General features: G+C 44.9%; 1 protein-coding gene across 4 annotated transcripts in view; it reads right to left on the reverse strand.

The window, feature by feature from the left end:
- Positions 1 to 14,429, reverse strand: part of samd11 (sterile alpha motif domain containing 11) — an 84,516-nt gene continuing 70,087 nt past the window's right edge. For 2 of the 4 annotated variants that reach the window (XM_041800009.1, XM_041800010.1), the window contains exons 7-13: positions 12,262 to 12,415; positions 5,819 to 5,934; positions 5,474 to 5,552; positions 3,662 to 4,443; positions 2,884 to 3,017; positions 1,901 to 2,011; positions 6 to 1,652 (exon numbers count right to left, since the gene is read on the reverse strand). In XM_041800009.1, coding sequence (XP_041655943.1) covers positions 1,368 to 1,652; positions 1,901 to 2,011; positions 2,884 to 3,017; positions 3,662 to 4,443; positions 5,474 to 5,552; positions 5,819 to 5,934; positions 12,262 to 12,415 — 1,661 coding nt within the window. In that variant the 3' untranslated portion in view covers positions 6 to 1,367. Of the gene's footprint in view, positions 1,653 to 1,900; positions 2,012 to 2,883; positions 3,018 to 3,661; positions 4,444 to 5,473; positions 5,553 to 5,818; positions 5,935 to 12,261; positions 12,416 to 14,429 lie in introns of all 4 variants that reach the window. The other 2 variants (XM_041800007.1, XM_041800008.1) reach the window with 2 other exon arrangements.

Below are 14,429 nucleotides of genomic sequence, written 5' to 3' on the forward strand. Positions count from 1 at the left end.
AGTTTGGTGAATAGAAAAATAGGATGAAGACAAAACCTTTGAAGGGAAATCTAGAGACCATTTTTAATTAATTGCTTGCGTATTTAAAAAAAAAAAAAATCCAAAACATTGCATTAAGAGCTTTGTGCCTTTCTTTTCCCTGCAACCAAGAGAAAAAAAACAAAGTAAAAGTGTCTTTGGAATCCATTTTAAGGGTCGTTATAATACATATCATAATCTGCTTTATCTACTACATCAAAAGTCCTATAAATATTTTTTCCTCATATTTATATGCTAAAGTAGCATTCAAGGTTGGAGCGTGTTAATATTACAGTTTAAAAAATGCCAGAACCAAAAAGTATTAACAAAAGTACCACCAAAGTTCAGCAAGTCACATTTTTCAGTAAAGAAAACCTTATTCGTGCAACTACAATAAACAAAAAGGTAAAGTACCACGTATGTAACCTTCAGGATATTTTATCTTAAGCATGATTCTGTACAATTTTGCATGATTTCCTACCTCCCACAGTAGTTAACGAGCGTACACTGACAAAACCGTACACACCATAGTGACCTTTAAGGCTGTATTGTTTAGCCAACACTTCAGTCAGTAAATGAGGGTTTATGTGTCACGTCAAACACAGTCCATCAAGTGAGGCACTAGCCTAGCATTTCCCTGTAGGACCAGTCTTTGTTCATTAATGCAAAAAGAAGCTGACACGTTGTGAAACCCGGGTTCAATTCCACACATCCGGTCATCTTTGGTATCGGGATAGTGGAATGCATAGTTGCAGTGATACGAGGGAGCCTGTTGGATCCGGTGCTCAGCACATGCCTCAACTCCAGCCTCTAAGAGGACAGCTTCACCGGGCTGTTTGGCCTTGGTAAGTGAGGGAAGGAGGGAGAGAAAAGAGGGGAGAAGAGGTTCTTTTTAATTCCTGGGTTCTGTAGGACTTGTGGTGAGAGCAGTTGGAGAGGCAAAAGAAAGTGAGTGAGCAGAGCTTCCTCCAGCTCAGGAAGGAAGGAAGAGTTTCCGCTAGCGTCTGACTGTCTGACTTGCAAGAATGTCGCATTTGTGGCAGGGCTTCGCTCCTTTTTTTGGCAGACTGTCTGTGACCAGCTGTCTCCTTTTCCTCTTCCTCTGTTCCCCACGTGTCTCCATTCCAACCCAGTTTGTTTGGATTCTGCACGGCTGCAGCAGCAGAGGATCGCAGACTCTGATTGGTTTGTCTGACAGTCTATATTTTGTCCTTTTCTAGTCCAATATTATCCAAGTAGTTCATTGTAAAGGTCCCAAAGAGGGGCAGAGTCTGGAAATGGAACCTAGGAGTCTGTCTTTCCAGCTGATTTGAGGCAGGTCTGTCCTCCGTGCTCCTGTCAGCCCTTTCCTACGAAGGAGTTTTAGCCTCGTACCTTCCCACCACTGTGGGCCCGTTACCGTTTTCCTGCTTCGGGGAGGAGCACCCTGGGGTGGGCCCGCTGTATGGAGAGGAGCTGCTGCTGGTGGAGGTGGGTCTGTGGGGCAGGGACAGAGAGAGGGATAGAGGGGCATCAGATGGCGTAGTCAGGGGGTCCCGATCTCGTTCTGGGGGGCGCAGCACAGCAGAAGGCGGAAATGGGAATGCCAGCGGGAATCCAGTCATGTAGAAAAGCCTGCCAACACGCCGCGCCACCTGAAGAGACAAGAGGAGATCACATGACTGTTAGAGCGGCCTGCTGGGAACTAAACAGTGAACTAATACTGTGTTTATAAAAAAGAGAGAGAAGAGAGGCTGAAGTCTGACGGGCTGGCTACTTTGAGGGAATCATCTAGCTATGCTAACAGTTCGCCTTGGACCTATGAACAGAATTCACATTCAAACACGCGAGTCCATTCGATCACACACAAACTCACACACAAGCAGGTCTGTGAGGTGTGTACCTGTGAGCGGATCTTGAGCGCAGGCCCCAGCTTTAGTCCCATGGTGTTGAGCAGGTGCTCCTCAGTGAGCAGTGGTAAAGTCTCTCCATCGATGGCCTGCTCCCGAAACACCTAGCGGAGACACAGCTGCTTCAGCCACAGACCCAGAGCACACACATACTCACTCAACACACCTATGAAGCTCATTCACACTATCTACTAAACAGTGGCTCTGCGCTCTGAAAATAGCAACTACTAACAATACTTTCTTTTTTAGTTGTCTAATATTATAGCATTCTGGATATTACTGGGGAATCTATTTGCAGTGAAGTTATAACCTTACTCCATCATAAAAGATCAGAGGTACAAACTCTGCAGTCATGCTCCATGCAGACTTAATTTCTAAAGTTCATCTGAAGCAAATTAGGGGGAAATTGCTACCAAGAAGGCAGTGTTTAAGAATATACTCACTTGATTTGGCTCAATGAGACAGTCAAAGCTTCATATTAGCTTCAGCTGAACTTTACTAATTCATTTTGCATGGAACAGGAATTGGATTTTGTGCCCCGGATCTCTTAAAATGGAGGCACATTAGCAAAGAGTCTTCACACCACAACAGCAGCAAATTACTAAATGTTATTTATTTTTAAGTGTTTTAATAGCTCTTTCTCAAAGGTAGAAATAGTTTGCTTTGTTGCTTTTTTTTTAAACAGTATGGCAAAACACAAATCAAGTTGTTCGCCTATATGCACTGCTACTTCATACCTCCTTTACTCCAAACAACAAACATGAAAGCATGTTAGCATTGACATTCATGCATTCACACAATCACAGTAAACTGAGGGGGAAAACTGCTTCTACTTTAAACATGCTACAGTACCCTCAAAATAGAGCAGCAGTGCCATGGTCTTTACTGTATCTCTGCTACTCTTCTTCTATGGTCAGTAGTCAGACTGCCCCTAGCTTCCTCCCCTCCTCTCTCTCTTTACTCCCCGTATCCTCACCTGTGTGTATTCAGCACATCCAGCCAGGCTGCTTATGAAGCCACACACGTCCTCCACACTCCACTTGCTGATGTCCTCCACAGGGTTTGCTGTGGCTGAGTCCTCCCCATCCATGAAAAGACCTCCCATAGAGCCTGAGAGAGCAGCAGTGGGTGAAAATGATGTGTCAATATAAACACTTGGTACAAAGTTGGGATTGAAATCAGGAGCTTGCTGTTCTTTCATGTTTTATGGAGCTGCAGATCCTAAAAAACATACATAAACATCTTAGACTTATTCTTAGGAAAAACTTAAACCCAAAAATATTTGTTTGCACCATTAGAAAACCCTAAAGTAAAACATAACAGATGGTTCTAAAACAACTTTTTATTTTTAATTTTTGGACAAGATAAGTAGTTTTAGCTCTTCTGACAAGATTTCATGCCTCTGTCCTGAGTTCCTGCGAATTCATCATATGATAAAATAAACTCTGTTGATAAGTTTCCTTGTTTCCCTAAAGTTGTTCTGATTGCAGCAGTGTTGGAATAAATGTGGACTCGCGGCATGTGTGTGCACAGTATGAATGAAAGCAGAAGCCCCTCCCCCTCTTTCTGCCCACGTGGCAGTGCTACTTTGTGGTGAGTGTGGGGGTCACAGTGAGGTCAGAAGCAGGGCCCCTGACAAGGAGAGGTCTCCACACTAGAGACACGCACACGCAGAGTGACGCTAATGGGTTTCACATGTCAGCTTACAAACTTGTGTGTGTGTGTGTCTGTGACTGTGTGTCCGTGAGTCTCACCGGTGTGGAAGTAGGGGTTAGTGTAAGGGAATCCAAAGGGCAGCGACTGGGCGTGCAGAGCAGGCAGCGGTGGCATGAAGGCAGGCGGCAGGTGGTACTTCACATCAGTTTTGCCCAGTCCAGCAGTGAGCAGGTGATGACTGGGTGACTCTGTGCCTGCTGAGCTACAGGGGGCGCTCAGCCTCCCTGAGCTCTCTGCACTCTCTTTGGCAACGTCACACACTCCCTTACTGCAAGTCTCCTTCCCCCCCTCTCTCTCCCCGTCCCTGGGTTTACTGCTGGACGTGGCACTGACTCTGTCCTCGTACATCTCTGAGTCACTGTCTGAGTCCTTCATCTCTTCATCCTTCATCTCTCTGTCTCTTTCACTTCCTCTGTCCTCTTCTCCTCCTGTGTGGTCGCCAACACGGAGTTGTGATTTGGAGCCCCTATGAAGGGCTTTCCTGGACTCAGCATCCTGCCCAGCAGTTGAGCTCTGTGCCTGGGGGTCTTTGGGCGTGGACGGGGCTCCTGGTTGTTGCTGCTGGTGGTGGTTCAGGGTAAGGAGGGGCGCAGCAGCACCATGGCGAAGCACCAGCATTGAATTTGAGCGTCGGGCCAGTTCCTCACGGAGAGGATGTCCTTCTGGGATGTCGTGAAGACTCCGCAGGGCAGGATGGTCTGGGGCTAGGCCAGGAGGTAGAGTTCCCAGAGGGTCAGAGCCCAGGAGACGGTGTTGGTGCTGTCGCTGGTGGAGACTTTCCAACTCTTTCTGTCTCAGCAGCTCTGCTGACATCTCAAGCCTGAGTGGAACAGCACACAGAGACTTTACTTAACAGGCAGATGTTTCACATTATTTACACTACTTGCATGAGTCTGTTTTCATACATGAACTCTAAACAATCTAAAATCGTTGTTTGAGCACGTCACGCGTACATCCTACCCTAAAGTCACCTTTCACTTTTTCCTATGAATTTTTGCACTACAATGGCTAGATTCATTATAAAATGGCTGGTCCTACATATTTTACGTGTTTTTAGTTAAAGTCCAAATTGCCTCAAAAATTTCCAAAAGTTTTAAAACCAGAGAAATTCCTATTTTTCATAATTTTAATGGGATGTGTTGTTTGGTAGTTATCATAACAGAGCTGCAGTTAAATGCTGTGAACACACTACATGTGTGAAAGACTGCTGCATAATGCGGAGAGAACTACTACTGGACGCTCAGTTTGGTTGATGGATCTTATACATGTTTAGGGATGCTTACTTGTGACTACATTTATTCTTATCAGTTGTGAGGAGTTCAGTTGCCCAAGTTTACACATAACCTTTAATCCCAAGTAAGTAGAGACTAGGCCATCTGCTCAGCAAATTTCTTGGTTTAAATTAAGGACTCCGGTAATTGAAAACAGAACTCCAAACAGTATACTGACAAAAACATAGACTAACATTTGGGTTTCATGAATGAACTTCTTGAGAGAAAAGCTGCTAGAGGCTTTTGATCTCAGCTGCTTCCTGGTTTGTGCTGCAAGTGATCCCAGAATGCTTTGCGAATAGTTTGCAGCATGAACCTGGAAAGCCGCTTATAATAGATTTGTTTTCTCATTATGTGAATTTAAGTGAAACTAAAACATTGTTGAACTGTTCAGTAAATCGACCGTACAGTCCTGCTTTTGCTGAACAGAAGTCTTAATTCAAAGTTAGCAACTGCAGAGCTGAGTAGTGCTGGTTTCTATTCATAATATTTTGTTACTGTTTTGATAGAGAGCCCCCTGGCGGTTGAATTTACATACTCTGCATTTAACAGAAAAAAAAAAAAAAACCGTACACACACCTTGCAAGATTCTGTTTTCTCAACATCTCCTGCTGACGAGCAAAGATCTCAGCTTGAGCTGGTTGGAGGAAACCATAACCTAGGAGAGAAACAAGAAAAAACAAACCTGTGAAGAAATGGCAGCATGCAGACTCAGTGTTTTATGCAGTGAAAGAGAAATCAGGATTACCAAGCAAGTTATGAAAAGATAGAAGTTTGCTTCAAAACAGTCTTGTACTACCCTTTAACTATCATAACTCCTAATTTCCTTTATATCTGGTCTGATGTTTTTAAATAGACATACATGTCAAGCATGATCTATAAACGGGTATGATTTATTCAGCCTCAGCATCACTGATGACTCACCAGGGGCTTGGCAAAGAGCAGAGGGCATGCCCAGGAAAGGAGGCCGCAGGTGGGGTCCAAGAGCGATGTGAGGGGCAGTTGGAGGTGACAGTAATGGTGGAGGATGGGACAGATCTCTGTGGACACACAGGTATAAAAAAGACATTATGTGATGGATTTTACTTAATTACATAGAAATAATAAAATCATGGGGTGAATAAATGTAAAATTATCTCTGTAAAGAGAAGACTTTCAATAAGTGGGATTTTTTTCTGCTCCTCCAACATCTGAAGTCTTTCTCCGTGTCTGTGTGCATAGTGCTACACCAATGATGCCGTGTATTTTTATCAGTGGAGCTCCAGAGGCCCCTGTGTCGCCCCAGTGCCTCATCAGTCTTGTCACGCCGCAGCAAGTGCCGCTGGCCATTGCTGTACCCTGGACTGCAGCCTTTTCTTCCTCTGCTGCCACACAATCACACACACCCACAACTCTAGATCCACGCACATAATGAGGGCTGAATGCACAATGCCAGTGTGTCATTCTCCGACAGCTGGGGCGCCCCTGCGTCTTGACCGGGGCCACGGGCTGAAGGACCTTCTAATTAACACTCATCCCTCCTCTCGTCTCTCCCTTTTTTACGCCCCTTTCCCTGTTTCCCTCCCTCTCTTAGCTGCATTGAAAGCAGTGAAAATGGAGCGTCCTACAACCTGTGCTTGTGAAAAAGCCTCTCTATTATTGGCCCCGTCTTTTGTCCTTCTTGAGGGGGAGAGGCGCCTCTCACCTTTCTCCTCATCTCTCTCTCTCCATTTCATGTTCTGTCTTTACCCTTTTTTTCCTTTTCTTCAGTCCTGTCTCTCTGCTTCCCTTTGACCTCTGATGTGTGTATGCTACTCACTCCTTTCTTTTACTACATTTATTCACCTCTCACTAGATTTTTAATTCCCTCTTCATCACTCCATCATTTTTTTCACCCTTGTGTTACTTCTTCTTTACTTCTCAGATGTATCCTCTCTTTTCTCTTTTAACGTTGTCTGTCCTTTGGTTTTATTTTTTCTCGTAGTTTAGTGTAAATCTTCATAAGTAGAGGGGCATATTTTTGAAGGAGAAGATAAGAAGCTGTCAGAGGAGTCAGGCATCTGCACTTTGACTCTTCGAAGTGTCAGTATGAGGAGTGGATGATGTTCTCTGTCAGCTGGGGGTCTCCAACCACAGCTGTTTCAGGGCCTTTCCTGTGCTCACACTGCAGCTTCCTACCCTCACCTCTCTTCTCTCTGCTTTCTCTCTCCTCTTGAGCTCCTATCACACCAATCAGAGCTCAGCTGTGTATGACTGCCGCCACACTAAAGCACACATGAGAAACAAGCTGAGGAAAACAACAAAATCAAAACCAACACTGGGATGCCTGCAACCACATAAACTGTTTTGCAAACGTGTTCAAATTAGCTAGCGCCTGCAAGTCTCCTGCCTCACTAAATGCTAAGAGAAAAGTAGAGAGAGGAGCTACAAGGAGGGAGCAGGGAGATGAGATGGGGGGGTTGGAGCATGCTCTGTGAGGGTGGTGGTTGGAGAGGGGGTGAAAAACATTCATCGATCGCCTCCGCCGCTGAAATGTTAATGCTAATCGTATAACCGCTCTCTCCGGCGGTGCCTCGCACTCCAGTGGCAGCTCCAATTAATCTTGGGTGAGGGCTGCGGCGCGTGACCCCGGAGCCGCGAGCCTGGGCCCCGCTAGCCGCTGCTTATGTAATTACACCGCCCAGTGTGTAATCACCTGGCCTAATCCCTTGGGGCTAGCAATTAGCCTTGCGACGCGCAGTTCCACTAGGCTACGCTAAGGCGCCCGCAAAACTCCCATACGCCCCCGCCGGAGCTCCTGCATGCCAAACTCTCATCACCCCCTACCCCCTTTTTTTGATATTCCCTCTCTTTCTTTCCTCTCATTGCACCGCCTACCCTTGCCTACCGTTAGCCTGCAGATGAATAACGGTCAATTAAAGCTGCATGACTGGGGCTGCCAGGCGTCTGCACCACCATAATTAGGCCTAATCACGGGGGTAGAGAGAGAGAGACGGCGAAGGAGAAAGAGAGAGAGGGTGTCCGACGCTCCCCTCCACTCCCTTCCTCCATCTCTTGCTCTCTTCCTCCTTTTATAGGAGGCAATTTTAAGGAAGGAGTGGCAGACATTAGTCGTTTTGCTCTGGGGCTGAGAGTGGGAGAGTGTGTCTACATGTTTGTGTGCTTAGTTTTCTTTCTGTCCTATCTGTGCATTTTGTTGGCAAACCACATATGTGCTATAAAAAGATGAGGCAAAAACATTCACCTTGTTTTGCACAAGGCTCAAAATAGGCAGATTCACAAATGCAAGGTGGGCTCATAATCACACTAAACTATATCACTGCTCTCTCTCTTTCCCGGTCTCTCTCTTTCTCTCTGCCTGCAGTGAGGCCAGGGGCTCCAGGGGAATTCACTGGTGTGTGACGACCTGTCAGAGTGGCGACAGCGGTCCCGTCCCGCTGCAGCCTAGCCAGAGTGTGTGTATGTGCGTGAGCAAATGTGTGTGGTGTGTGTGTGTGTGACAGGGCTGCCCTTAATGACGGGCGCGTGGGGGGATTAGGAGCGCCGCGCGGCCGCCCTCGGCTCCTTCTCCGCAGGAACACATTTACACAGGAAGCTCATTAAAATGGATGAGGCTCCCTCCACGCTCGCTCTCTCGCTCTCTTCCTCCCTCCCCTTATCTCATACGCTCTCGATCTCCTCTCTCCCTATTTCGGTTCATTTTTCTCTCTCACTTCCATCTCCTCTTCTTCTCTTCTGCCTCCCCCTCTCTTCTTTCCCATTTAAAGCTCCCATGTTTTCCTCTCCCTCTCCCTTTGCTTTTCTCTGCCCCCCCCCCCCCCCATTTGCCTTGCAGATGCTTGGTGAGCTTAGTGCCATTTAAGGCCAGACAAATGGAGCGCCAGGCTCTAAGCCCATCGAGCGGCCCTAATGATTTGTTTTTAACAATGGGCCCTAATGGGCCCCAGATAATCAATGATGAGGGGTCGATGTAAAGGTGAGCCATGGAGAGAGTTAGAGAAGGAGAGAGTGGGAGAGTTTCAGTCACTTATTTACATACTTAGTGTGTTTTTTGCTTTTTTCAAATCAAAATTTTATTTTGTTCTGTACTCTATCCTCACTGGACATTCTGCTCTGAATCTTCCTCCTCTTTTTCATCTGGTTGTATCAGTGCTGAGATTAGTGGTTTTTTCAAACTACTTGGCCACCAAGTCAAAATTTCAAAGCACACTATCTTTATATCCATGCAAAATAGCCTTTATAACACATGATACAGTATCTGCTGTTGATGTGCACTTGTGCTATTATCATATGTTGTACAAACTCCCATGGCACACCTAGACTTGCCTCAAACCCAAACAGTGTGCCTCACCACACCATTTGAGAACCATTACACTAGATACTAGGGATGTAATTGTATTTGCCCCGAACTGTCACGGTTTGGTGCTTGTAGTCACATGACAAAAACAATCGGCAACGACAGTATTTACCTTCCATGCTAGGCTTAACGGTTTTTCTAACCACGATTAAAAAACAAACAAGAGGATGAGGCAGGTACAACAAAACACTTAAAGAAGAGGAGTCAGTAGAGAGAGCAATGGAGCTACTCAGGCTACAAGACCCACTGGCTTCCTATCCCTCTCTTCAACTTCTCAGCGGTGTTTTTCAAAAGCCTTTGAATGTATAAGCATTAAGGACCGAAGATTTTACCAATGCTATACACAAAGGTTCAGAAGTAGAGAGCACCGGCTACAAGTGTGTAGGCTCTGTTATAATGTCCCATCCTGTCTTCACATAAGCCAGTCTGGGGTCCCTCACTGACTTACACAAGTTGTAATTATGCATAAATGACCACTGAGTGTTTTTTTTTTTTTTACTTTTTTAACTATTGTGATGTTGTCATGGCACACTTAATAAATCAAGAATATCATGCATTGTTTTAAATCAGTGTTTCCAAACCTTTATTCCTTTGAGCCCCCCCTACTCCCGTTGCAGAAAATATGAGCCCCCCCCCAAGATTGAGAAGTATTAATATCAGTTTAAATTCTTTAAATTGTTTGATTCCAGAAGCCCTAAAAAAAAACATTCCTGCTCAAAGACACTATTTCTAAGTGTCTTACCAGGATTTTAGTTAGTATGTTACTCAGACAGCCTCAGAGCAGGTGGAGCCATCCTTGAAGTCTCTGGCATCCCCCTAAGGGTGTCCTGGAGCCAGGGTTGGGAACCAAGCCTATAAATTCCCACATTTTAATTTGCATTTTTATGTCACATTTATTTTATAATTCAAATCAGGAGATATTGGGCTGTGTTGCTTTCATTTGGCATCTTTTTCCCTCAATTTTGGTCTCATGTTTATTCCACGACATGCTGTACCTGTAACTACGGTAAATGGACTTCAGTTTGTATAGCGCTTTTCTAGTTGTTTGACTTCTCAAAGCATTTTTAAACTGCAGGTCACCTACCTATTCACATTCTTTCACACCATTTACACACTGATGGCAGAGGTTGCTATGGAGAACTGGCCTTCAGTATTAGCGAATCCCACTCAAACCTACAACCTTCCAGTTGCAGGATGACCCCCTCTACCAATTGAAGCACAGTTGCCCACGTTTATCTCGGGTAGCTCTATGCGACACTAGATGACACACATTGTAAGGTGCACTAATTAATGAGGCATATAATTAATAAATGAATCTAGAATTAGAAATCCAGGACTTAATGTTGCTTTTTCCCTAACAAACCAAATCCGTACTGAACTGTGACATCAAAACTGAGATATAAACCTAACTGTGACCTCTGTAGGCCATTATACCCCAGCTAGAAACCGAAATATATGTTGATGTATCACCCATATACATTCTGCATGCAGTAAGTTACTTTCAGCCAACTCTTCATAGAAGATAATCTCCAAAATATAAAAACCTGGCAGCAAAATTTGCCTACATTTGGACCTCTGAGCAATGATGTAGGACTCCACTATAAGGCCTGGTGCATAGTCTGTGATTTACATCATCTAGAATGTGCTGAAGCGGTCAAGACTCTTTACAGGCAAGTCAAATTTCTCACATCTCACATAGATCTCTAATTCTTTAGATTTAGACTTATCAGAACTGTGGCTAGATAAAAGATATCTTATATATACTCTACCCCTACTCAATGTTTTCTTTGGCCCACAACAGAAAACAGCCCCAGACCAAGAGGTCTGAAAAGGGTATGTCTACATTTGGCTCTTTAGTGAATGTACCTGAGTGATGTATATAATCATCGTACAGGTTTTTTTCCCTGTTCCTTTTCTCCTTTTCTTGTTTGGTCAGTGGGCCAAGTGATGGAAATGGCTATATAATATACAAATTCTTTTTTTGTTAATTATTGAAAACATATTGGGGTAAAGGGGTGAGAGAGAGGGGGATGGAATGAGGGAAAGATGGAGGGAGGGGAAGTGAGGCCTAGTTAACTCTCCCTGGTCCTGTGTGGCTAATTACTGGGTGTGCTGTCGGAGAACAGCCGCTGCTCACTGACTACATTCATGCTGCACTACTGGCCTCTCACAAGTGCACACTAACAAACTCACTCACAAATTAGCAGACATATTCACACAAACAAACCCAAATTCAATCGGCATAGATGAGCACACATGCAGACCGCCAGCTTGAAAAATGGAACAAACAAACACGCACACACAATCAGCACCCCCTCCTTGCTTCAACACACACACAATAAATACACCCCCACAGCCTCCCAGAGCTGCACCACACAGCGCCTGGCCGCTCAGCTTCCTGCTTATATCCCCACCACCCCCTTCTCTGTCTCTCACACACACCCTCCCCCCCTGCTGCCGCACCGCCGGCCCATTATCGATCCCCCGCCTCTCTCCGCGCCACATAAATAATCGACAAGCAATTACCCGCCCACTCCCGCTGCCCCCGGCTTTGTTTGGGAGGCGCAGGGGCCAGCGCTGGGGGGGGAGAGGAGGGAGGAGAAGCCAGGGATGCGGGCGTGCAGCTCCACAGTTGTAGCCAAGAGGTTATTGGATCCTCGATTCAACCATGTATGTAGAGATGCACATGCATCCACATGTACAAACGTGCACTGCAGCACACTGAGGAAGCCAAACATGAGATCAGATCTGGTGAACGAAGCCAAGAACTGGTAGAAGAATGGAAAGAAAAATGCAGTAGTGTTGTGATACAAGCTGGCAGGTGATTAACTCCTTCTCATTCTTCACCCACTAACAGGCTTTCCTAAAAAATTGTTGTTCCACTATGATTTTCACATTTACATGAGCTCTCATCAACTGGCGCCTTGTTTTTGTGTTTGTGTGGACAGAGTTTCAGTTGTACACGCCAGCCATGGCTTGGCTGACGTAGAGGTCTGGCCTGAAACAGACTGTGTATCTGTCTGCTTCTTACCTGTCTGTGTAATGCGCGTCCCGGTGCTGTGGTAGACCCTGCTTGCGTCTCTGGCTGGACGAGGACGAGCTGCCTGCAGAAGGCAAGTGAGCTTCTAAGGCCGCTGGATTCCTAACTGCTGCAGCCAACGCTTCCTGGCGAACACGCAGCATGTCTGTAAAAAAGGGACAAGTAAGGTACAGAAGATTGAGCTGACATGATAAATATGATGATTTAATTAATGTGGAAAAGGGGCAATGTAGTATTCAGCTTGTCTTGTCAAAGATATTTAAGTTACAATGAAGAACTTTCATTTTGTGTTGATCGTTTCGTGTTGACAAAGTGGTGTCTCTTTGCTGATTCTTTCCTGTATATTGACTTACTGTTTCCTCTCCAAAAACATTATTTAAATATAGTTACTGTAATATTTGCTGTTGAAATTAAAAAAAGAAAACATTTTAGGTCTGAGTGCTGTAAGTCACTTTGATTGACCAAGTGGCAGCCAAAAAAGGTATCAACATAACTATTGATAATTTTCCTTACAGATGGCCGATAGAGACATCAGTATTCATTTCAGTTAGTTTAATGACCACCTTACAACTTATCACAAATTTGACTTTTGTGTATGCAGACAGCTCATTAAAATACTACTTGCCAAATGCACTCACATTAATACTGAAATGATTTTCATGCATTTAATCCCCATTTTAACCCTGACATGAAGTCACAGACACACACTGAACAAGAATAAACATGTTTTGGCAAGTGTGTATAAATTTGTACAAAGTGCTAAAATCCTTCTTTCATTTTTCAATCTAAGCTGACCAGTTTCAGGCAAATATGAGGGAGCTAAAAGAATCTCTACAAATCAGGTACAGGATAATATTACCCCTCCCAACCTCCACAGGCACCTTCTCCCTCTGTCTGTGCCTTGCCCTCTTTCTCCACCTTCTGCCCTCTACCACTCGACTCATTCTACTTCTTCTTCCTCCCTCTCCTCCGCTCCCTTCCTCTCTCCATCTCCCAGCAGCCCCCTTTCTCTTGCCCTCATAGGAGAAAAGGCCTCATCATTATCAGCTGGGCCAGGCCACACCAGGAGACATGGCTTCTAATGAGAGAAAAATCCATCCTGCTCTCTCTCTCCCTCCATCTATCTATCCTCTCTCTTCCCTTTCTCCCCCCCGCACCCCTTTTTTTAATTAGACAGATCCCGCGGGAGCTAGGGGCCATTTCCGCCGCCGATACGGGTGTGACGTTTGTTGTGTGGGTCTGTGTGATTTAGGTGCTTGTATGTGTGGGCCTCACTGTGTGTTTCTGGTGTGTATGTGTGTGAGTGCGCTAAAGCAGTTGAGCAGGCGCCGAGCTGGGGGCAGGGGGGTGAAGCGACAGATATTAATGCGGCCTAGCTCCGGTGTATCGATCTGTTTGCTGCGCCAGGCCGCAGGGGACTCGGCTGGCGGCAGACAAGAGTGTGGTGTGTGTGCGTGTGTGTAGGTGGATGGGTGAAGAGGGGGGTGGGGGATTGTGAGAGATAAGGGAGGGATCAGAGGTACTTGGAGCCCCAGAGCGCACACAGTCTGTTGTGCACTTGCATACAGGTTACGGGGGTGACAGGGTGGAAGACTTGACCTCTGTGAGCTTCATGTGGTCATGTGGTCACTACCAATTATTTTGTAAAACTGGCTCAGGTAAATGGTGATTTCACCATTTTATATCCCACTTTCTTCTCTTTCTAAAAAAAAAAAGGTTTTTATTTATAGCATTATAAAATAGAGCAATGTCAACAGGTCAAGTACAGTGAAAGAAAGGAAGAACAAGTACAAAAAGCAAGTGGTCATGAGGTCTTGGATTGGACTGTGCAGAAAAGCAATTAAATTGCATCATTCAAGAGAGATATTACATAAAAGCTTCAATTTATCATTAAGGCATAAATATATATACAACCCAAAATCAGAAAAGTTGGGACATTGTGTGAAAAGTAAATAAAAATAGAATGCAATGATTTGCAGATCTCATAAACCCATGTTTTATTCACAATAAAACATAAACAACTTAAAATCATTTTAAAAACAACACATTTTGAATTTGATGGCAGCAGCACATATCAAAAATGTAGGGATAGGTTAACAAAACACTGGAAAAGTTAGAAGTACTAATGATAAACAGCTAGAGAAGTTTCTGCAACTAAA

This window comes from Cheilinus undulatus, linkage group 11, assembly GCF_018320785.1.
Source record: "Cheilinus undulatus linkage group 11, ASM1832078v1, whole genome shotgun sequence".
In the NCBI taxonomy this organism is placed as follows: domain Eukaryota; kingdom Metazoa; phylum Chordata; class Actinopteri; order Labriformes; family Labridae; genus Cheilinus; species Cheilinus undulatus.